Source organism: Corvus moneduloides, chromosome 5 (assembly GCF_009650955.1).
Source record: "Corvus moneduloides isolate bCorMon1 chromosome 5, bCorMon1.pri, whole genome shotgun sequence".
In the NCBI taxonomy this organism is placed as follows: domain Eukaryota; kingdom Metazoa; phylum Chordata; class Aves; order Passeriformes; family Corvidae; genus Corvus; species Corvus moneduloides.
Window position 1 is genome coordinate 23,657,329 of NC_045480.1, and position 24,605 is coordinate 23,681,933.

At 40.4% G+C, this 24,605-nt stretch overlaps 1 protein-coding gene across 2 annotated transcripts; it reads left to right on the forward strand.

The window, feature by feature from the left end:
• Positions 1-905: 905 nt before the first annotated feature.
• Positions 906-23,921, forward strand: RHOH (ras homolog family member H). 2 transcript variants are annotated; one of them, XM_032109967.1, is made up of 3 exons: positions 906-1,839; positions 2,349-2,440; positions 19,263-23,921. In XM_032109967.1, exon 3 carries the CDS (start codon positions 19,482-19,484, stop codon positions 20,055-20,057), a length of 576 nt encoding a protein of 191 aa, XP_031965858.1. In that variant the 5' UTR covers positions 906-1,839; positions 2,349-2,440; positions 19,263-19,481; the 3' UTR covers positions 20,058-23,921. The 2 variants fall into 2 exon arrangements, with proteins under 2 accessions (XP_031965858.1, XP_031965857.1); XM_032109966.1 differs by lacking the exons at positions 906-1,839; positions 2,349-2,440 and adding an exon at positions 3,318-5,281.
• Positions 23,922-24,605: the final 684 nt, after the last annotated feature.

The window sequence follows — 24,605 nt, forward strand, 5'->3', positions numbered from 1 at the left end:
AAAATCAGAGCTGAGCGAATCTGAGAACAAAAAGGAACAGTGGGTATCAAGAGTGTCATGGTTTACTTTCTGAGCACTGCACACACCATACTATTTGAGGCAGACCAAAATCAGAGCTGAGCGAATCTGAGAACAAAAAGGAAATCAGGCAGTGGGGACAGGAACAGCTTCTGCCAATTGGAGAGGTCTGCCCTCAACCCCAGGGCTGCCCTGTGAGGTGGCAAATGTCTTCCTAAAGTGCCAGCAAAAAAAAACCACAACCAGGCAAACACAGAAAGAATCTTGTTCCTTCAGTAGGGCAGATGGGTGTTTTGGAATTAGGACCTGATTTGGGGGAAGAAGAATGAATTAGTTCTTAGACGTTGAAACAGGTTGCCAGGGAGGCTGTGGACACCCCAACACTGGCACTGTTCAAAGCCAGGTTGGCTAAGGCCTGGAGCAAGCTGGTCTAGTGGGAGGTGTCCCTCCTCATGGGCTGGGGGGTTGGGACTGGATGATCTTTAAGGTCCATTCCAACCCTTAAACATTCTATGATTATATGATGTGACTGCTTTTATGCTAGGCTGTCCCAGAATGAGAAACAGGGTAGTTAAGTAACCCTCAGTGCAGTTCCTAAGCACGCTTCACTTTCAAGAAAGGGGATGTAGGTTTTCATGTTGCTCTGGAGGAAAGCTCTTCCTGTACATTGTCCACCTGTTCTGCGCTGACATCACAGGAGGAATTGTACTAGGAAGTTAGGACACTGGATTCTGTGTATCAGATTCCAAGAAATCATAAAGTATGTAAGTGTTAGTTTTGTCACAGAGCACATGTTGCTGACAACCTAATCTCAAGAGAAATATCCCAGAGAAAGAGCTAATTAGTAACCTCTACACAGTGGGGAAACATAAAAGTAATAAAGAATAGTTCTGTAGTTGAGATAGCAGAAAGCTGTGGTCTCAGAAAGTGGGGAAATCTCTGCCTGCCTTCCCTCAGAAGTGTATGGGTTTAATGTATGGAGCTGCATCAGTCTTGAAAAGAGGCTGAAAGAATGGTGATGACCACACCCAAATCTTGGTGCCAAACCCATGTTTGATCATTGTTTGCACAACTCAGGGTTCTCTATTTTAGGCCTGAGAGGTCTGTGCTGCTCAGGCATGCCCAGGTCTGAGTCGCCCCATGCCTTGCACCCACCTCAGCGCTGCACCCAGAAGCTGGGCAGCTCAGGGCCAAATCCCGCAGAGGACTAGTAGCTGGAGGGCTGCTCTGTGGCCACCTGAAGCCTAGGGCAAGCCTGTCACTGAAGGGGAAGAGGCAATGGTGCGGGAAGGGGCTCAAGAGCTGAGCTGAGTTGGAAGTTGAACTTTGTAACTCAGGAGGGAGGCAGGAGAGTCCACAGGGAGAGGGTGGCATTTCAGGCATGTTTCTTCATTTAGGCTTCCGTGTCAGGCCTGCTCCACTGTGAGTATTCTGGAGGGCTTTGACTCACCCTCTGAAGGCCTCTAGTCCTGCCCACACAATGTGTCAGGAACCTGCCTCATGCTAGATTTTGAGTTCTGTTTTATTACCACAGACTTCAGTTTGTGCCACTTCACTACCAAACCTGAGGAGTATCTAACCCACAGCATTAGGTTGCTGAGGAACCAAAGCCTAAGCTCATCAAGGCGTAGTAAATAGTGTGTGAGAGTTTTACCAAAATCCATATAGGAAGTGCTTGTGAGACTGCGTTTTCATTTCCTCTTTCAGATTGAGTGCTCTTGCAATGAGTAATGCTGCAGAAGTTACTGTGCCTGGTCTGCTTTAGAGACTCTCTTAGCCATGCTCTCTGCCATGCTGTGAGGAAGCCTCCTTTTTGCTCAGGTATCTGTTCCTGGGAAGGGAATGGCTTCACCTCCAGGTTGAAATGTGTCTGGGCAACCTACCTGATTTCCCCTGTACTGCCTAGGAACTTGGGGCAAAGCAAATAGGCACATCCCCGTTTTCCTAACACACAGCTGGCATCTTGACCGCATAGATTTTTCCTGCTTCTGTTTGAAAATGATACCAAAAAGGAATTAGGCTCTTTTTTCACAAAATAAGCATACTTCTTCTTGTGTGTTGTTTATATATCTGGAGCAGTGGCAAGATATAAGCAATGATTAACTTTATTTTGTGTAATTTAATGATCATCTATAACAGGAGAAAGGTTTGTGGGGTTAAATACAGTGGGTATCAAGAGTGCCATGGTTTACTTCCTGAGCACTGCACATACCATACTATTTGAGGCAGACCAAAATCAGAGCTGAACGAATCTGAGAACAAAAAGGAAATCAGGCAGTGGGGACAGGAACAGCTTCCTTCCTTAATCTCAACTCCCTTCCTACCATCAGCAGCTGTCTTGTTTCTCCAAGAGGGACAGAAAGCAGTGGATTAAGAAGAAATACGACCTTTCATTGAAGATTAACCCATGTCAAGACCCTGGGTAATGTCATTTTATAATTTCTTATAAACCCTTAGTTACCTGTGGTTTGAGACTTTATTTTTTGCTGTCAGCCTACTTCTCAATGCAAAAATAAATTGCAAGCCTTAATTCCGCCCCCATAAATATTTTCCACAACAAAGTGCTTGTTTCTGGAAGTCCCAGATAATGACTCATAATGAGTTTTTTAAAAAGGAGAAGCAATGTATTTTTTAATGTATTAACTATTCTCTCATAGCCAGATGTTCCCCTTCATTGCACAGCATGAAGAGGTGAAAAGAAGCAGAAAAACTGCAGTAAGAAAGACAAAAAAAATCCCCAAAAGCCAACCCAACAAATAACCAAATATCAAGAGAAACAGGTCAGGTGTCAATTTTACACCTAACTTTGGAATTACCTACATGTGCAGAGTGCATGGAGCTGAGGGTCTTTTGTTGGAGTTCCAGGTCTCTTGGAAGTGAAATGATGGATCAAATGCGTGAAGCATGTGTATTACTAAGAAAGGTCTCAAATAAATAAAATTCAACTATTTTTGGGAAGTTATTGGGTCAAGATCATTCAGAAAATGTACTGGAGGGACATGGGTGGAAATCAAGACATGTTAGAACATGTTTCTTACTGTATGGTTTTGTTTCTTTGCTGAGTTCACTCAGTTCAATAGTTGTTTATGAAGTATTTTACAGATGGATGCACTCTTTTTCCAAAATGCAAACTACTTAGCCAGATGGCTTCACATCTGGATTAATCTCAGCACAAAACAGAGAAGAGTAGTTGCATTTTTAAGTATCTGCTCTCTGTAGCAGACCTAAAATTGGTGATGATCATGAAAGGCATTTATATCGGTATAATTTGCAAATAGTATTTATTTCTCTACTTCTGACAGTTCTGAATGTTTCTGATGGAAACATTTAAAAATGTTTGGGTGTCTCATTTGCTTTATCACAATTGCAATGGAAACTTACTGCCTGATTGCTTACGCTGGTATTGGGAAACCCAAACCCTGTTAAAAACGGACAAATACATATTTAATGTGAAAATGAAGAAACAGAAGTTCTCACATAAACTGGTGATGCACTGAAGCCCCTTATTCAAAATCCTGTCTCAAACTAAAAGGAAGTTTGAAGATTTTAAGAAGATAGGATTCCCAAAATGCCTTCTGTGAGCCTTCCTTACCTTCATCACTGTTGATAATTAACTGAATTAATTTCATTTTATAGGGAAATGAAACAAAGTGATTCCCCAGCCTAACTGTGCAGCACTGCTCTGCAAGCTTTGCATCAGCAGGTTTACAGCATGTTTACACAGGCTATATTCTTTTTATATTTTTGGCACAAACTGCCTTTCATCTACACATAAATTATCTTTTTGTTTCCTTTTTGCTTTATCTTGTAAATTATTCTGTTGGTTTTTAATCTTTCTTGGAAGCAATATGACTTCATCTTGGAATGCATTGTACTGTCATAATGTTAATGTGGACCAATTAATTAGCTGTCTTCAGAGAGTTTCCAGCCTGCAAGGAACATAAAATGCATGGCTTTAGATCTGGATCAGGCAGTCTGTTCCTACTGATTCATGGCTGGAGATGGTCTGAGATAACTTCACTGAGCCCAAAATATTTGCTGAAAAGGACTTGGTTTCCACTTCTGTGCTTCTGGGTTTCAAGGCTGCTTGGGAAGCCAGTGCTCATGCCTCTGCCCCCGAGCTCTCCTGCTATGCCGGTGAGCTTGGGCTGCTTCAGCAGAATGGGACAGGAGTGCCCTCCCTGCATTCTGATTGCCTGATCATACACAGTGGACAACCTCTTCTGCTGATGGCTCCTAAAGTATAGACCATAGACTCTTGAAATCCTGAAACTACCATCACAGCTTTGCTTTCAGTGTTGTGGTAGTAGTTGTGGTAACTGGAAGTGGTGAGAATCTGGCCAGCTCAGTTTGTCTGTGCTGGGAAAGGTGGAAGTCTCAATGTCTGTGGTCCCTCCACCTGCTCAGCCTCCTTATGCTGGTAAAAAAGAGGACATATATGCTGATAAAATGATATTACTGATCAGTCTTGACCAGTGCTTCAGAGGAATCCTCATTGAATGACAACAAAACCGTGTACACCTATGTTGAAGTAGCCCAAAGTGCCTGCCTTGGGTTTTTGCACAAAGTCAGCTAAACATGCATACTCTGCAGGCAGGGCCGTATTCCAGGCTCCAGAAGAATATCCCAGGTGTTGTTCCTGCTACCGGAGAGTAAATTGCACGTAGCCGTGCTGGGCCGTTGTTGATCTCCTTTTCTGCTCGCATGTATTGAGCTGCTGGGCTGTGCTGTGCCATTATTCCCTGAAGCAGGGAGGAGGGAGCTGGAGGAGCAGCGGAGTGCAAAGAGAAAGCTTCCTGCAGCCTGGAGGGTTTGCCTCCCTCCCCCGTCTTCAAGGTTTTTACATCTGCTCCCATAGTCACCAAAGAGAGAAAGATATACCAACTCATACACCAACCCACAACAAACCCACACAGGCAGAGCTGCGAAGCTCTCACCAGGAAGCTGACTTACGCTAAACCTCTTCACTCTTTCTCGTCACGCTGCATCTGGGTCTGCTGTCACTGCTGCCTCCAGATGAGCTAGACCCAGTTGCCAGGACTACTCTGGCCTGTATGCACAGGGGTCTCTGGTTGCCTCGAGAGCTTTTGGGTTTTTTGTCCTCTCAATAATACAGTTGTTCTAATCTGCTAAAAAAGAAGTCTATCTGAAAAAGCCAAGAACACAGAATACCACTCTTCTTTTTTTCTTCCCCTGTCTCATCCAGGATAGTTGACTTTCGTAACGTTTATTTTCAACAGCCTCTTTCAGCTTCCTGCCTCTGGTGAGTTCATTGCATTTTCTTTTTTTCTAGGAGTCTTAATGTGAATTGATATTCTGAATCAAATTCAGTATACTTTTTTTTACTTTTGTTAATTGCTTTTATTAATAAGTTTGTGAAATTGGTTTACATAATCAGTTTTACTTTTCTGTTAAATACCATCTGTTAAATGCTCGTATTGAGATAAACAATTAAACCCTGGTCTAGATCTTGCATTTTGTGGATTTTCATTTGTTCCCGAGGTTTTTCTTCACTCCAGCGTAAAAAGGCCTTATATAAAGTAGAAAGAGGGGTGTGATGGGCTGTGCCATGACAGTTTCTTCCATGTTAACTGATATAAGAAAAAAGAAAAAATCGGAATTGCTCTCAAGATGGTGGATCTGATTCTGATGCTCTTTTCTGTTGTACGAACTATGAACCCAGGAGTGATAGATGTGTAAATCTGCAGCACTTCAAGGGATGGTCTTCTTCCACTTCTGTGAAGTACATCATGCTTATGAGGAAACTGTTCTGCTTCATCTTAAATATTCCCAAGCAAATTTAGGTGAAGACTTTATTGTGAAAATTTGAGAAATAGGTTTTTAGGACTGGAGTGAGATTAAAAATATTTTTAATTTGCTGACATATCTGTGGCTGGCTCTGGCTCCAGCAGCTGCCTGGTCCTGCTAGGTCTAGTAAATGACTGTGCCACATTCTGAGATGGAAGGTTTCCATCTAAATGGCCACGTCTGTAACAACTTGTGTTCAGGTCACTCCCACGGCTTCTTTGCTTTCTGAGCCTACTGTGGCATGCTTATGGTGTGGGGTCCCCTTACAGAGCAGTGTGTGTGTGTGTGTGTGTGTGCATGCGTGCACATTTCTGCACACCCATTTCCAGATTCTGCTCACAAAACCTGCATCTTATGATGTTCTTGTGGTGATGGAATGGTCTTGTCACATTGCCCATGAGATGCAGTTAATCTGAAAGGTGAATGAGGATAGAGCACGCTGAGGCTGGAACAGTCTCTCTGACACAGGTCCCCGCAAAAAAATCTGAATGTGGATTTAAGATTTTCTAACTTCTCCTTTAAGCTGTGTTTCTACCTGTGGATAGGACAGGAGTTGAGCTGTGGCATCTGGCAGAGGCCAGCTTTAATGAGGGGTTTATCCTGAAGAAAATACTTGCAGAAGAAAAAGGTAGGGTAAATGAGATAAGTTAGTTGTGAACAGGCACATATGTCAGCAAATTTTGGTGTCTGTTGCTGTTGGAATAAGGTGGGATAGTGCTTTATATGTTCCTGCTTCAAATTTCACATTTTCAACCCCACCATTTAGATCAGTGTGTGGTGTGTTTGTGATTTTCCAGTAGGAAGGACCATATGTGTACACTTACTTGACTTTAGAATGGGGTTCGATGTAATTTTTCAGAGATCGATCTGAAGATCTATCATACAAATGAAGTCAAATCTACTGGAGAAAGTGGGTACTGACTTCATGTGAATACCACGTTTGAGACTTGGGCAGTAACCGCGGGGTCGAAAAGCCACGTGTGCACTTGCTTCCGGCTAAGTTTAGAGAGCAGGCCTTAGTGAGGCATAATACCAGGTTTTACATTCCCTAGATTAGGTGCTGCAAACCAGGAAAAACTGTAGGTTTGTAGTTATAGAGAATTGGTGTTTTTATAAGTAATCTGTACTCACTAAGTTCCAGAGCAAAGAATTAAATTTTAAAATGTGTTTGATTTTCATGTATAGCAAGACAGAAATTCATAGCCCATCAGCAAGGCAACATGGCTGTAAATTACTGTCATTTAATCCCATTTTAAGATAAATTTACTGTGCCAAAGCAGTGTGAAATCAACTCATAGCAGAAGAGCATCAGGCCTCAAAATTGATGGTAAAGTCTCATTGCTGGTAATGGCTGCTAGTGCCAGTGATTTTAGGGAAGTGATCGCTTCTACAGTGAGGGGCGAGCCATATAAATCCTCAAAGAGGTAAGTGGGTGATCTGCAGCATACCCAGAGCACACAGGAAATGAGCAGCCAGCATGGTGGCGGTCTCGCAGGCTGTGCCCGTTTTGTACAGCAGTGGGTCTGCACCAGCGGAAGCTCCTGAGGAGCTTTTCTCAGTGATGCTTTCTGATAATCAGCCAGGAGGATACCCAGGCAAGGAGATGAAATTCTGCTGTTTCTCCTCTTGCTTTTGCTGTGCAGTTCTAGATGTATAGCAGTAGGTGGATTAGGCACTTTAGTGTTAACGATTTTCTGTGAAAATTACCTCTTCACCCCCCTTTTTCTTTGTGAAATGTTGATGCTGTGATTCTATAGTTTTCCCTAAGAAACAGTAGAATGTTACTGAATGCACCATTCAAGTGATTAATTTGACATTGACCATAAAATGAAAAATTGCAGCTTTTTCTATAGTGCTTTTGATTATTGTTTGAAAAGAGATAAAAGAAGTAACTGTAAAACGTAGCTTTTTCAAAGTCTTGATGTAACATTTTAGACATCACACCACACAGCTTAACATCATTCCCAAATTAGGTTCTCACTTTCTGGCTAGTGGTGTGTGGTTTTATTAAATTCACGGTTTTCAAATGTTTCCAAGCTATGATACAGCTTATAGCTGAAAGATATTTTGAGATAACCCCAGCATACCAATTAAGAAAGGAAGTTGGCTGCAGCTGTCTCAAGCCCACTATTAAAGCATTATGGCCTTAAAATACTGGACAGGATCACACAAACACAACAAAGCAATGTAGCAACAAAATTTTTGTGCTGTAGCCTACCATTAGCTCTTCTCCACAAAACCAAGTAGAATTTCATATTTGCTTAGCAGAAGTTAGTTGTCCTTCAGTTTTTATGTCAGTGAAGGACTAGAAAAGGTTCCCAATCCAGCAGAAGGATCAGTGGACAGTGGAAGGGGGAGACTTTTGGAGCTTGTGAAACCTCTGTAATGCAGCAGTGAGAGTACTGGAAGTCATGGCTATAAAAGCTTGGCATATCAGGTCTAATATGAGCAGCTGGCAAAGTGTCAAGGAGCAATAATCCCAGCAGTCCCAGTCTATCACTGCTGACAGGGTGGCTGAAGGTTAGCTGGGAACATGGTCTGAGCACTTAGTGCATGCATGTATTCCTGACAGAGCAGATACAGGAATGGTTTGTGCCCAGCCTTGCTTGTGGCCGTGCGCTGTGTTTATCACAGACCCTTATCATTCCCCTCCTGCACAGTTGCCTGCTGCTGTGTCTGTGCTGTATTGCTTTCACACGAGGAATTGCATTTGGTCTTTGGTTACAGAAGGCAAGGAGAAGTGTAAATTCCTGAGGGATGAGGGTGGGGCTGAACTTGACATGCTTGTCTTTACCTGACAAAATGCATGAATCTGCTGGAAACCACACAAGGATTCTGCTATGGTTTGGAGATTTCCCTACGGGGAGCCATGGTGACCTGTCACATGGGAAAGACACAGCATGTGCTGGAAAAGGAGCAAACACCTCTCCTGGCAGAAGCTGGCACAGTGGGCTGTGGTTACGTACTGTGCATGATTTCGCTTCTCACACACAAGTGTGAGCGTGGAGTACCAGTAACTGACACTTGCCAGCTTGAGGTTGTTGTACCATCTGGTCACAGCTCTTCTCCTCATGAGTGACAATGTGTTGCTTTTGAAAGTTAGACTGATTTAAGTCAAAATATAGATAGAACTGGATCTCCTAATATAAAAGCGTGAGACCAAGACCCCATGGTAGGTAGGCATCTCTTTTGGTTGTCTCCTGTGCCATGGTCATTGAAAAAATATGAAACCTCTCAAACTTACAGGAAAACTGTTCTTTCCTTTCATTGATACGCATGCCAGTGGACACACAGTCTTCAGCTTGCCTTTTTTTTTTCCATCAAATGACTGTGCGTAAAAACTGGTAAAGACTTTGGAGTTCAAAATTACTGAGGTACTGATATACTTAAATTAATTTATCTATTAATTATATATCTAATTATCTATGGGCTTTCATTTTTCTCAATATAAACATATATTATGAAACAGCTGTCATAAAAACCCTGCATGTTATTTCTTTAGTTTCCATCAATTTAAATGCAAGTTTTTAAATTCCCATCTCTTTCAGTGGAGTTTTAATTCTGGATGAAAACCTGTTGGATAAATTATCTCTGAGTTTGAATCAAGTCCACCAGGATTCAAAAATAAAGCATGGGAAATGTTCTCATAATGTTCAAACATCTTTCTCCTAAAATATCTTTCTTTTCATATGTGTGATCATTTTCATTCAAAATATGTAAAAATCAAGAAAATCAAGGAAAGCTTTCTATGCTTCCCACTGAAGAATTCTGCATTAAGATTTACCGTATTGTGGGGATTTGCATGATCTTTAAACCAACTGAAAGCCAAGTAGATGTCAGCTATAAATATATGAAATGGCTTCTCAAAATACTCAGCTGAAGAATGAGTGAGAAGGATTTATGTATTAGTTTTGGTTGTACAGTCTTTTCTCCTCTTAACCTATTCCATATGACCCGCTGCTGTCTGCAGTATTATATGTTTTATATAAAGGTGGCAAGAGATCAAGGTCGTAATGGAATCAGAGAAAAGTAAAGAAAAACAGGCACTAAAATATATATTCTGCTCTGGCATGTGGTTGGTGTAAGATATAAACCAGTGTAAAATCTGAGCTACCAGGTGTAACTTGTGCTAATTCTAGAAAAAATAAAAGGGAAGAAAGCATGTTCCTTTGAAATTGGCTTTTAATCATAACTATGCATGGAACGTAGGCAGTTTGATGAAGGCAAGTATGCATGCCCATTTATTTTATCTAATTTAATCTGCTACAATTAAGGAATTCTAGAGAGGCTGCATGGTGAGAAAAAAAAATTCCTGCTTGTACTGTAGATATGTATTATCTCTTATTTTATCTGTGTGCTGGATATAGTGCATGAATACTGAGTCATGGCATAGATTGTGAAAAGCAACTCCTTTTTTTTTAATTTATAAAACAAAAAGATAAAAATCATAAATCAACAAATGCAGGATAAGTTATGATCATTTTATGTTTTATGTCGCACCTGCTACTTGAAAAGTAATTGAAATTATTTCTAAGCAAGCTCTTCAAATTTTTAACATTTTAATGTACATGTGTGCATACAAAATTTAAGGATGATATTAAAGATGGCAGTTTTCCACTGTGTGAAATCTAGACTATGATTTTAAACACTTGGATATATACAGAGATAAGAAAAAGGGGTTTGTTGCTGGCAGTCTTAAGGGGGAAAAGCTAAAATTATCAGGGAGTTTCTGTGTTATAAAATAAATAACCAACCAAATTATTGTTGCTTCCTTTGCTAGCTTTGCTCATTAACTTCAGAAGTTTAATATTCGTCACAGCAAAACAAACAGCGACATGCAGTAAATATGAGTTCTTCCTAAATTAAAAATAAATCAGTACGTTTTAGCAAGAGGTCATTATTGTGAACTGTTTGATCAACTGAAATATCATTATTACTACTCAAAACACCTGTACATCCAACACTTTATTCTTATCACAAAATATACAAAAATAATCTTCCATGGAACACTGGCTAATTCTATTCTAACTAACATTTTCCTCCTCCACCTTTACCTCCCACTGAAATCAAACCTGTGCAAATACATAACCTAATGATTAACATGGAGAACCTCCTTCTTCTCCCACTGATACTAGGGGGAGAAGATCTAGACTTGAGAATCTCCTTATTTTGTGCTAGGTATTTTAGAAAATCAGAGCAAAGTTAAACCTGAAGAGACTTCTGAAAGTAATGTTGGAGATCTTGCAAGGGGTCTGTTGAAGAAAATGTACAAGTGGTAGGCCAATTTTTTAAAGACCTTTTAACACTGAGGAGAATGTTACATCGCCTGTATCATTCATGTATTAGCTTTTAGCGGGACTGTTACTATTGATTACTTTGAAGTGTTTAAGAGAGCCAGTCAAGATGATCAGGTAGTGTGCAAACAAGGGAGAGAAGTGCAGTCCTACCCCAGGTTAGAGCCAAAGCACACAGAAGTCAGCCTTCTCCTCTGCAATGGGCTCGGCACAGGCTCTGAAAGAGGGGAAGCCTTTTTGCCTGCAAATGCAAGTGCATATATAGAGTTGCCAGTTTATTTTAACAATTTATTATGTTACACATCTGCAGGATTTAATATAAATCCACGCATCTCCTTAACGGCAAAGCACTGTAACATATTGCAAAGGTATGTCTAATAAATGTAATGGCTGCATACACAGCAGAAATGTAATAGTTTACAATGGGTGACTATGTAATTTTGTATGTAAAACTCTTATCCACTAGATACTTAGGTTATTGCAAATCCCCATTTAGCGCAGCAGTAATCTCTGCTTATGTGCGTACAAATACACGTATACCTGTATGTAGACCGCGGTCAATTCAATAATGCATCCGTTTGATGCAAAATACGTATGCAGGTTTTCAAATGATGGTAACATATCTTGCCCACAATTTGTTGTTTCCTACAGCAATCTGTAGCAATGTGTTTTGCAATGAATTAGTATCAATGTGTCCATATATATATGTATATGGACATACATGCATGTACGTAAGGATGCAATTTTTTTTGTACATGGATGTATCGATTCATTATTGAAATAGTTAGATTTTAAATATACACTGATATATTTTCAATATTTTTGTGTATCTATATGTGTACATATACAGTTCTATGCATCCAGTCTAGCAAATAATGCATCATTCTCTGAGAAATTACAAATTATTATTTAAAACTAAGAGATGTTAGTTGTGTATGAAAGAGAAATGGATACTTCATGATGATTATGCCCATGTCTGCAGATGGTAAAACAAGAACAAGCAGAAATAGAGAGTTTCTGGAAAGAAATCACAATCATTGTTGAAGGTTGTAAATAAAAGAGTACTTCAACAGCCAAAGAGTATTTCAACACCAAAAAACATTTTGGGAGATTTCGAAGAGCTAAATCTGTAAAAAAAAATCCTACAAAAATATGTTGTAAATGTGTTTTTGATTTGTCTCAAACTGTTTTAAAAGAGGATGTGGCATGAAAAATTTGAAGCGGTTTGAGGCCCAAAGCTGCAAACATTTCCCCATGTCAGTAATTCTACACACACAGTAGTCTGATTGAAGTCAATTAATGAAATTTTGTATTTTGTATTATCAAGGCTTCAGTTTGGCTACAATGCAGTTAGACTTGCTGAAAATTTGCTTTTGACCTCTAAGTTATTCTTAATAGAAAAACTGTTCATAGGTACGTGTGATAGCACTGCAGTCAGCACCCAGCACTTTATCCATGTTCATCTGCAAGTGTATCTGTATCCCCATCTGGACCCAGAAGCAGTTCTATGTCAGTGGTGAATATATATGTACATATATATGTGTGTGTGTATGTGTGTGTGTATATGTGTGTGTACGGAAACAGCTACTATGAGGGAAGGCAGATGGACAGATGGTTGATGAACTTCTGTGCTCGAACGTACACGTGTGACATTTGCACACCAGCTGCTCCGTGTATGGCTGTATCTGTAGGGAAACTCAAGAATTTCTTCTCTGTTTAAGAGCAGAGGAGAAAAATTAGCACAGAAAAGGGTGGGAAAGAGAGGTGACGTATCCAGTATCTTGCAGAAGGAAAACACTAGGCTTACCTAACTTCAGGCATGACATGCCACTCCATTTCTGATGACTTTGAGGATATTGGATCAGACTGAGAATGTTTTATGAGCTGGTTCCTCTGTGAAAGGATTACTTTCCTACACTTGATTTACCCAAATTTTAATTTGGAGATAATATTTATACATGGATCCCTTTTGAAAATGCCCCATAATGCCATGAATGCCACGAAGTCTGTAATTTACCATGTCACTCCATAAACATATGAAGAAAAATTACTTCAGACTAATGGCTTGAATCTTAAAGTGGGTACTTAGCATTGCCAGATCTCACTGAGTTCTATTTAGAGATTTAGGATCTCAGATCAGTACATGAGAGTCTTACAGGCTTCTCGTTGATTTTTGGAGTGGTTCTGATAATCTGTGCTCATGTTTAATTTGTAAATTGCTGAATCAAGGTGTGATTAGCCACAGCAAGAGGGTTCTTGAAGATAAAATAAATATTTCTTTTGTCTAACTGGATAATTAGAATGAGAGTTAAATAGTTTTTCTCAGCGACTATAGTAAATTGAATAGATCTTTAGTTGTGTCATAATCCATTGTTTATATATAGATATTATTATAGGTACTATTACTGAAGCAATGAAAGCAATTTTTTAAAATTTAAGATAGCTCATTAAGCAGTTTTCTGTGTATAAATAAATATGCAGTATAAATAAATGTGCAGTGTGTGAGCATGTGTGTAAATATGTACATTTTGATATATGAAAAGCTTTCATCCCTTTACTAGGACTTCACATCTCATTTAATCTTGTAAATAACATTGGTCTGTGTTTGTTGTTGTTTTATATCAAGATTTCACATTCTCAATATGAGGGAATTTCCTTTAAATCTGATAACGTGAGTTCCCTTGCTAATAATAAAGTCGACAAGATTACTGAATATTTGATCATAAATCCTTCTCTTCATTTGCAGTTATTAAAACTGCCAGAGAAAGAAACTGAGGTATTTTCAGGTGTTGTCTTGATCCTGAAGTGATTTTTTGCAAAGGCTTCTAAGAAAGTGGTTCTCCATTTTCTCAAAATTTCATAAATTAGAAATTAAACCCAAAATTTAGTTTTGTATTTTTTTCAAAACAAAATGCAGAAATTTGAAAACATGGACAGGATTTCAGTTTTGTGAATAAGGGAGTGAAAGAAAAGAATTCCAAGTTTTTATGTCTGCAAATTTTTTTTTTTTAAATTGTGGAAGGAGATTGTTTTTGAGATGACGAGACATCCTGGCTTTGATGTTGTTTGCTTTTCTAACTTTAGAAGGGCATTGCAGAAATTATTGTACTTAAGGATAAAACATCCATGTAAAAGCTCTCATCCAAGCTTCTGAGCATCCTTTCAATTCTTTTAAATATAAAAGCACATTGAAAGATAATCTGGCAGTTAATCTGTCAGTATTATAAATATATCAGTCAGCTGAAGTATTCTGCCAGTGAGTAACCTGCCATCTTGCTCTTGGGCCAAGGAATAGAGATGGCCCCTGTGGTAGCTGGCTTGGGAAGTGAATGAGTTGAATGGAGATTTTTTGGTGGAGTAGTTTGGGGAAAAGATGCAGCACCTTGCAAAGGTACAGGCTGTGAGCCAGTTCTCCTTCATGGCAGTGGTACCACCACTGAATGCCACTATGGACTGGAAAGCTGACAGTCTCTGAGGTGGTGGGAGGCTGATTGTCAAGACAGGGCTATAGATCAAATTTGTCTTAAAAGAAGTTAAAAACCAAGAGACAGCTAATGCAAATGTCAGAGAATCAGCTTAATGGATGCATGACGGGTACAGCAAGGGGCCATTTGCTTGCAGACCAGCTGTAGTCTCCAGCCGGACTGCAGCTGATGGATTAATTTTCAGGAGACCTATGCTTTGGAAGTAGTCTGGAGGTTTGTATCTGAATGGAGCAAGTACACCTCATCCACAGAGCTGAAAACAAGGTAGTGTGACCTTGACAACCTGGTGATCTAGCAGAGCGTCCAGACTGGAGTCACAACAGTCATGGTTTCTGTGTCACAGCGGCTGTATCTTCTGGGTGCTGTCACTAACCAGGCAACAGCATCTCTGCCCTGTCTTGATTCCTGCCAGCTTTCCTCCTCCTCCCTCTCCTTCTGCTTGCAGGAGTTGTTCCCAGGCCCTGTCTGTGCCCTGCAGTGCCCACTGTGCCCATGGAGGTGAAGGTGTAAAGCTGCACACTGTTCTGGTCAGTGAGGGTAGTCTTTGTGCCTCCTTCCTCTCCTCGAGGGCCTATAACTAAGGGATGCAAGGAGAGTTCTTATGTATCTGTGATGCAATTGGAAGGAGCAGTGATTACAATCAGCACACTGGAGAAGAACTGTAGGCACTGTTTTGCAGACCCCACTTCTGTGTGAGGTGGGACTTAGAAGAGTAGGTAGGCAAAGACAGCATGTACATTCAAGCATTGCACAGCAAGTGGAAGTCTCTCCAGTGGTTTTCAACCTTTTCTATTAGTATAAATGTTTTTGTTTCCTCGCCATGTCAGATCTCTTCAAGAACTAGTATACACAGTGCTCAAACTGAAATACTAGCCTGCTGTTATCCTAATATAAACAGGAACTCCACTGAGATGTAACTGAGGTAGGGAGTGGATAATAGCAATAATAGTTAGCATGCTAACTGCTTTAACTCTCTGAAGCTTTTTGTGATTGCCTGATCTAAAAAGATGGCTGTTTGCCTGCATGGTTTGTTTACATATGAGCTAATTCTGTTCAAATTCCAGCCTACCTAAGGGTGCACTATCAGTATCTAAGATAGGTTTTGAAATTAGAAGTTCCTGACTGTTTTTATTTTCCCCTATCATAAGACACTGTCCATCCTCTGGAGATCTTTAGCCATAGTGAGTCATGCTCACAATGATTTTATAGTAGATGCCAGAGATATTCTTGGCATAAATGAAAATCCCATTTGGTTCAGTTGATAAACTTACCCTTTTTGATACACCAGTCTGGCTTTCCTTTGTTGGTAGAGCTCTTTCAGCAAATACCATACTAGTTTTTCATGGGATGTATATTCACTTGAATCCTCTACCTGGAAAGGGCTCAGTGCTGCTGTGCCCTACTTCCCATCCCATCACATTGCGGGTTGGTAACCTCACTCACCTTCTCCGTATTGTATTCAGCCATGATCAAGTGTGAGGCATTTTACCTGCCTGAAGATTGCTGAGGTGCAGGTCAGACACTGCCAGAGAGTGACTGTTGTAGGGCTTCTTGTGCTAGCATCATCAGTGAATCCACACTCTGTAACCACACACTAGTGCCAGGGTTCTGTATTCCAAAGACAGAGGGAACCAAACCTGCAGTTTGCTAAAGATCACTATTCAGCATGACCACACAAGAATAAGACATACATTCTTACACCTAATGATTTTATAAAAGGTCTTACCTCATTATTCAAATAATATCTTCAAATATTCAAAAATTCAAATAAAGTTGTTATGAATGATGAAAGCATAAACCAAAAAAAGCATAAAAGAAGATACAGGTTTATATATTGAATTCCAGATACAAATTGAACTTAATAAAGTCGGTAAATTTTTGAAAATCAAATTGTTGGAAGAAAAAAACAATCCCTCAGCAGCTTAGACTCCATCTCTGATCTGTGATCAGAAGGTTTTCTGCAGTCTTGTAATGGGTGTAGCACACTGCACTGTTGGACCAAGACAGAATATGAGAGAAAGGGACCAAAACTTTTGCAAATATTTATAAAACTGGTTGTATGCTGCAGCACAGAAGTGCCCAGTACTGTCTTTATAGGACACTGCTTTTTGTTGATGTTTAATCAAGCTTTTTCTGTCCATTGAGGTGAACTTGCATAATTATTTTAATACTATAATACTGCTCTTACTGTGAGGCTGCCACAAGGACCAGCTATGTGCCTAATTAAAGGCACATATTTAGTCCCACTTGTATATGGAGACACACGAATGGTTGTGAACAAATGCAAGATCAAGGCCACTGAGGGCAATTTGTCCACAGGATCACAATATGGGCCTTGTTATATACCAGGGTTTTTTTATTATTCATTGGTGGAATGTAGAACAATATCATTTGCTTTGAAAACAATTCTGCACTGTCACAATGGAATATTTCAGCTTTTGTTACTGTCTGTCAACTAGCCATATTCACTAGTCCTTAATATCTCTTTCAGTCTTTAATCATTTATATTCTTTCTTTCAAAATAGCAAGTATAATTGGACCTGGTAATCAACAAGTTGAGTGCCAGAACAATCCTTTTATCCATTTTTCTTTGTTTTTGGCATTGATGAAATTGCAGAAGTCATGCTTTGGACATCCTTATTTTCTCCCACATTCCAATATGCACAAAATAATGAACCTGAAGGCACTAAGGACTGCTTGCACCAAAGAAATGTTTGTTCTTAAAAAGATGCTTGGTACATGGAAACTTTCTCCTGAGAGTATGCAGCTTTATCTGAATAGGGTGCTATTGTCTTTTGGTGAATTGAGGTGTTTTCAAAATGTATTGCTGACCCAATTTTGAAGTAGAATACTCTGAAAGAGAGATTAGGATTCATATAAGTAATAGGAATGTTCATCATACATATGCTTTTTTAATTTTTCATAGATGTGTTTTGTAAATGTCTCATTTAATTCCCTTGAGAGCTTGTTTGGAGAACAGAGAAGGCGAGAGAGTGGAGTTAGACCTAATGAATCTTTAAAAGCAAATTTTCAGCTGCTGCCACTAAAACTTAAATTAATGGAACAGCTTGTTTCCCGGCAGCCAGGAATGTTGTGAAGCAGCTTAGCCTCCATCCCACTTCCTAGAAGTGAGCGGTGATGGTGAGAGCGCGGTCTCGCTGGCAGGCCAGGAAGCGCCGTCTGTTGCAATGACTCCCGTAGATACCGTAACTCAAGTACGCACAGGCCCGGCCCTGCAGACTCAGGGCCACCTCTATAAAGCAGCGTGCTCCGGCCACACATGTTCTTTCAGCCGGGCATCTGGTGGGAGAGATGCAGGTGTGCCAGCAGCACAAGAGGAGGTAGGGCACGGCCTCACTACAAAATGAAAGCAGGGCAAATAGCAGTTGTCAGTGCCTGTAAAATGTTCTCTCTAAGCTCAGCTAGCACTTTTCCTTTGTTTTCCCCCCTTTGTGGAGTAAGCCAAAGCTTGGAGTGTACTAGAAATAAAGGGGGGGGGGGGCGGTGTTTGTGGTGTGTTAGGGTACTGAAAGTGGAGAGTGTTACAGTAAAATATAGTACATGTGTTTTGTGGCCATCATTAATTTCTGTGCAAATAGCCTTCAGCTGTGATGTCTCCCTACATATATGAAGGAAACAGAAATATATTATTTATGTAACAAACACATGACATTTTGATATTATGCAGTGATACTTTTTTTTAATTACTCTTGTTCATCAGAACTAATTTGTCTTCAGTTTTGCCGTTAGTGATTTTCGGAGCATCTTGTGTGTCACCCTGTGTGAGCAGTGAATCTTGCACACAGCTAGTGGGGAAGAAACAAATGCTTTCAAAATAGGAAAATTTGACTGAATGCTGGCAGGAGCTCAAAAGCAATTACATACTCTGAAGAGTACTCTTGGTTCAGTTTTACAAGAGAGTAAATGCCAGGACAGTTATATCCCCTTCAAATGAAATTTTGACTGGGGCAAGCATCAGTAGTGGGGCTTTCTTTGGCTTGTGCTTCTCGATTGTTGAAAGCAATTTGTAAGGAAAAAATTAAATTAAACTCTTTTTGGGTATTTTTGCTGTGAATCCCTTCATTGCTTTTGAAAATTGTTCGGGTTCAGCTGACTTGAGATTCACACCTGAAGTCTTTGCTTTCTCGTTGTCACAAGTGGTTCTGTGTTACTGTTCCATATAGGATTGTTTAAATAGTCAAATTGGTTAGCAAAGAGCTTTTTTTCTCTTGAGTACCTCTAGAGAGCATGGGTATATTTTCAAGGGAATCTGAACTGATCATTTAAGGATTCAGGATTCTGTCAGTCTTCGTGAAAGTCAGAGGCAGGGAATATCTCACAGCATATTAGTAGCGGTTATACCAAAGTTAAATTAATTTTATCAGTCTTTAGACAATTGGAGGGAAAAAATAGTTTGTGTCAGTGGAAAATGGCAGTGGTGGTAAGACTGTTAGCTCCTGTAGAGCAGCAAGAAGGTTATTTACATGAATGGCTGTTGCACACACAGCCATCTGGGAGGAAATGGCAAAGTTCATCATCCTCAGTAAGGGACACTTGCCATGGCTGTCCAAAGATGTGTCCAGGCATCTTTATCTTGATGAGGAATGGTTTATTCTCTGTGGGTTATAAATGTTATATTTTATTTTTACTCTTCCAGAAACATCATTTGACTTACTGAAGATTTGAAACCAACAGAGTCATGTGGGAGAAAATGGAATTTTAGTCTCAAGTGACAGAATCAAGTCATAAGAAGCAAAGAGATTTGTATGGTTTCTCACTAAATGGAAGTTATATAGAAGGCCTCTAAGACCACTGCATCTCTTCATCCCACTCCTGCTGCACAGAGACGGTGCTCTTGGCCTTGGACGTTAATAAAATGCTGGATTCAATCAAGTGTGTTCTGGTGGGAGACTCTGCAGTTGGGAAAACATCTCTCTTGGTACGTTTCACCTCTGAGACTTTTCCAGATGACTACAGACCCACCGTGTATGAAAATACCGGAGTGGATGTCTTCATGGATGGTGTACAGATTAGCTTAGGTCTTTGGGACACATCTGGCAGTGATGCCTTTAAAGGCATTCGCCCCCTCTCCTACCAACAGGCAGATGTGGTATTAATGTGCTACTCGGTAGCAAACCACAATTCCTTTCTGAACCTGAGGAACAAATGGATCAGCGAGATCCGCAGCCATTTGCCCCGCATCCCCGTCTTGGTGGTGGCCACTCAGACTGACCAGCGTGACACGGGTCCCTACCGTTCCTCCTGCATCAGCCCGATAGATGGAAAGCGGCTCGCCCAGGACGTGCGAGCCAAAGGCTATTTGGAGTGCTCTGCCCTCAGCAACAGGGGGGTGCAGCAGGTGTTTGAATATGCTGTGCGGACAGCGGTCAATCAAGCCAAAAGGCAGAACAGGCGGAAGCTCTTCTCCTTTAATGAGTGCAAGATCTTTTGAGGACTGTCAGCAGTGGTTTTGCTTATGTTTGTTCTTTCTGTTTTCTCACAAAGATACTGCAGCAGAGAGAATGGGAGGTGAATCAAAGGAGGGCTTCTGGCAGGACCACAGTGCAGGTGCCTCTTGTGAGACAGATGTGCTCTTTATCTGATCCTCTCCCCTCCAAAACACATGGGCGCTATCTTGAAAAATGAAAGGTGCATATCCTTATTCACAAGCCTGTGTTTGGACTTTGCTAGCCTGGACTGGAGCAGGCCTAGTCTGGAGATCTGCAGATAACAGCTGTACTGATTTTGTTTTTGTTTCTGTCAGTGTTCCTCAGTTGTTGATTTGTCTGCATCTGCATTTATTTAATGACAAACTTCTGCCTGAATCAACCCCCACCTCTGTCCATGTGGATTTTTTTTACTTAAGAACTTCGTATATAAAACCTAACCAATGTGTATTTTATTTAGACGACTCTTGTATATATTGTTGTAAAATCCCAAAAGTTTGGTTTAATATTTTGGAGGTTCTCCCTTTAGCTAACCACAGAAATGAATTGTGCTATCCATGTAATAAATGGCCTGCAGGCAAGCCTAGCACTTCTTAGACATGCGTCGGTCATTGTGTAACAGCCATCAGTATGTCCAGCATAGGAGTGATCAAAACTTAATGACTTTTGACAGCTGTCCTGCAGTTTTGTGAGATCTGTTACCTTAGTATGTTCCTCACCAACGTGCTCAAAGATGGGAAATTAATCTGATTCTTCCTAGACTTCAGTGGGTTGCATCCTCCGCAGGGCTTGCAGACAGGGTTGGTTTAGACATATGGTTGGGCTGGCAGGAATTAATCTGTGCTACCATCACCTCTGTTGTCCCTGCTGTAATTCTGGAGGCAAAAGATTTCAGTCTCCAGAGATGGAAGGTATTTTTTCATGAGCACTTAAATTCTCACATATTTTTAGCCCACTTTTTTTTGAAGCAGTGGTTTTAGTGAAACCAGTCACCTACATTCGTAAAAGATTGTATACAGAACAAGGTTGCATGGGTGTCTTTAGAATAGCTAAATGACTTTTTTTTTTTGAGTTTGCATGCTAAGTATAACTGCCTAGGTTGTATCCAAGTAAGACTGAAACAGGTTTTACATCCTGGGGAGCCTGTCACGTCTAAGAGTCAAATCCTGATGTATGTACTGGGGCCAAGTTACCCTCCTGCACAGAAAGGCAGGCTAAGGAGATGTGAACTTCAGGTGTGTAGGAGAACTCTGCTAGAAGATGTAGTGGGCTCAAGACACAATGCTGTACATTCTTTGTGAATTGCGGCGGTTCCCTCTTCCTTGGATTATCTGTCCCCTCTGTCCTGCACCCTCTCTCAGGTCTTGCAGATCTGTCTCATCCCAAGAGAATTTCTTAGTCCAGCAGGATTTCCTTTGTCCCTTTCCCTGTCCTTCAGCTAGCTCGTAAATAACCTTTGAGGGGCTTATAGCGTGGTGCCATAAAAGATGCCACATAGCACAGTAGGATTATCTCACCTGTGATGTAGTGAGCAAGTATTTACATTGTGGGCACCTTGAATACCAGTGGGGCATGGAATACCTGGTGCTGTGATTGTTCCACCAGCTTCTAGACTGTTGAATATTTACCACTCATCGACCTGATTGTAAGGGAGGCTTCTGATCATAAAAATATCCTGGTCTCATATGAAGTTTTTATATCTTTAAATCTTTATTTATTTAAATCTAGCCTTAAATCTTTACAAACTTCTGTACCTGAGCACACAAGACAAGGACTTCTGTCATCATCCATCTTTCCTGAATTCTTCTCTTTCCTACTTCTCTTTCTGCTCAAGTGTTGATTTGTTCCTGAAACACTAAAACTGACATATTTGTAAAAGAATCTGAATGGCATTGTACTTGTGCAGAGTTACGCAAGTGGCCAGGTGTTTGCGGTCCTCGGTTAAAAATCTTTTGGCTTTTGGGAGAAATGCTTCTACATGTCAACTCTTGCAGCGCCTCTTCTCTGGAAGTCTTGGGTTTTGTAACCCTATTTAAAAGTAGCTATTGTTACTGTTTGAACATTAAAGATTGCATGCAAATGTCATGTTATGAATTTTCCGATCTGTTACAACTGGAGACATTTTTGTTATGTTCCCCACTCCACTAATGGATTTAATACCTGGTTTCAACTATTTTTAAGCCATATTTTTTCCAGAATGCTCTATTCAATTGTCTTTTTTTTCCCTCAGTGGGTTAAAGTTTGTTTACAGCAGCTCATGCTGACATTTTTATGTGCTGAAGAGCAGTAATCTCCAGATGAGAATGCTGTGTTGTGGTATTTGCCACAAAGTGCCACATTCAGGCACCAAAAGGCTCCACAGAATTGTTATCACAGACGAAGCCAGATAAAGATGTGCTCCAGAATCACACTGTAACTGAAAATCTCATCTCATCTGTCTTAGATTCCCGAAGCTTGTTACTGTATGTTACAAAATGAAGAAATCGATGTCTGCTGCAATTCAATGAAGCCAAGTGGATAGGCTTCCTTGAGATGCCTGAACTGACAATACAGGGCACACATGAAATTTAGGGATGGCTTGATATATTCTTGATTGTTCATTCTAGAGCCAGTGCAAGGTGTGAGGCCACTGAAAGCCAGCTGATTTTTAAAATCAATTTGGAAAGAGTATAAAGTAATGGGGATTTTGGTTTGGTGCTCTGTGAAAAAAGGGTTCAGATTTTCACAGCGTGGTTATTTTCAGACTCTCAACGCTAAAAGGCACTTTTCACTAGGAACAAACTGTGAAGCACAGATATTTTAGTGTCTGTAATTATGCAGTTTCCCCTGAGCTATAGAACTGATGTGCTCAAAAAGTGTGGCAACCCCAATACAGAGGTTGAAATCTAGACACACCAGAACTCAGATGAAGATTTGGCCAAATGGTATATTGGGGTTTGCAGCTTGCACAACTGCAGTCCTGTTGTCTGTAGTGGGAAAAATGAGGGACTGCCGAGGTCTCCTGTGAAACCCTTCCAGAGTGGTTTTCCTTGTGTTTACTTGGGTAACAGGGTCCCTGGGTACTGTTTAAAGGTTAAAACCTGGTTCTGGTATTTAAAGTACATTAAAAATGACACATGTGAAATTTCAACTTCTTCTGCTCTGAAAAACAGCAAAACTAAAAAGTGTACAGCCTTGTCTCAGTTGGGTCAAGCTTTCAGCTGAGGGAAGAGACCTTGTTCAAATATTGTCCTTCTATCTTCTCAAACTGGTCCCTTCCAGTTTGTTATTCTGTTGCTAATCTTATTTTTGCTTGCTATTAAAATAGATGTTTTTTTAAAAGAAGGATTATTTTAAACACAGATTTCCCAGGCTTTTAAACTTACTTGATACGTAACATACAATATAAATACTTTCTACAAGTAAATAGAAAAAATATGTTTCAAATCATTACTCTTGCCCCTCTAATTTTTCAGATGGAAAATTATTCAAGCTTACTAGATATAATTGATATTGTTTTTCCTGATTTTTGCAATTAACAGTTCGCAATTTTTTGTGCAATTTTTGTGGGTACTCTGCGATTACTAAAGTCTGTGAACACAGACTAGCTGATGCTTGTGTTAATAAAGAAAATGTGTTTAAGGGACTCTATATATGGCACCATTATGAAGGAAGCCACCAGAGGGATCAGACATGAAGGAAAAGGAAATGTCAGCACTCTTGATATCTCAGCCTTTCCTGTGTTACTATGGCATTTGAGTGAATACAGCCATTAGAATAATTTCTAATAAATGGGGCAATCCATGTCTTTTTAGCACTTTTCTCATAGTGCTTTGGTTGCACACAGCTCAGGTTACTATAAAAGAAATAAAAAGCTTCATTTCATAACATCAGAACACTTGTCTGCTCTTGCCTTTGTGAGCAAGTTAACTACCTTAATTAACTTAATTAAAAGTCAGATCAGCCTCTTCAACAAGCCAGATATGACCACACTGGGTTAGCCAAACTGCCTTGCTCTGAAACGACAGTAATGAATTTTTGTCTCTGGATGTTAGGAAACATATTTTATGTCTCAGAGATTTCCTTTACAATGGTAAGAGCAAAACATCCTGACTAGTTACCAGTGTGTACCTGTCCTAGATGACCTATATGCCCTTTACCTTGTGCTCTAAGCAGCCAGCTATTGAAAACAAAATTCAGAGAGAAAACAACTTTTGTGTGTATCTAGGTGTTTATATTATATAGCTGCTTAACAACAGCTGTGGTGGCCTTTCCACTGGCGTGGACCTCTCGCTCCATTGTGATGTGACACTGCAGCTGCTGTGTGTCAGCGAGGTCCGTGTCACTTGTGAGGCAGGAGAGCATCACCACGAAGCTGCCCTGTGTTTTCAGCAGGACAGAAGAGATGCTCCTCGGGACTCGTTTTACCTGCATCATAGGCAATTGCCTTGCTCTGCAAACAGACCTGGCCCTGCCTCAGTCAGACTTCTCTCACTTGCAGGTGGCCTTGCAGTAACACATTTATTTTATGTGCCATTTCTAAAGTCAGTGTCAGTGTCCAAGTCATTGCTGAG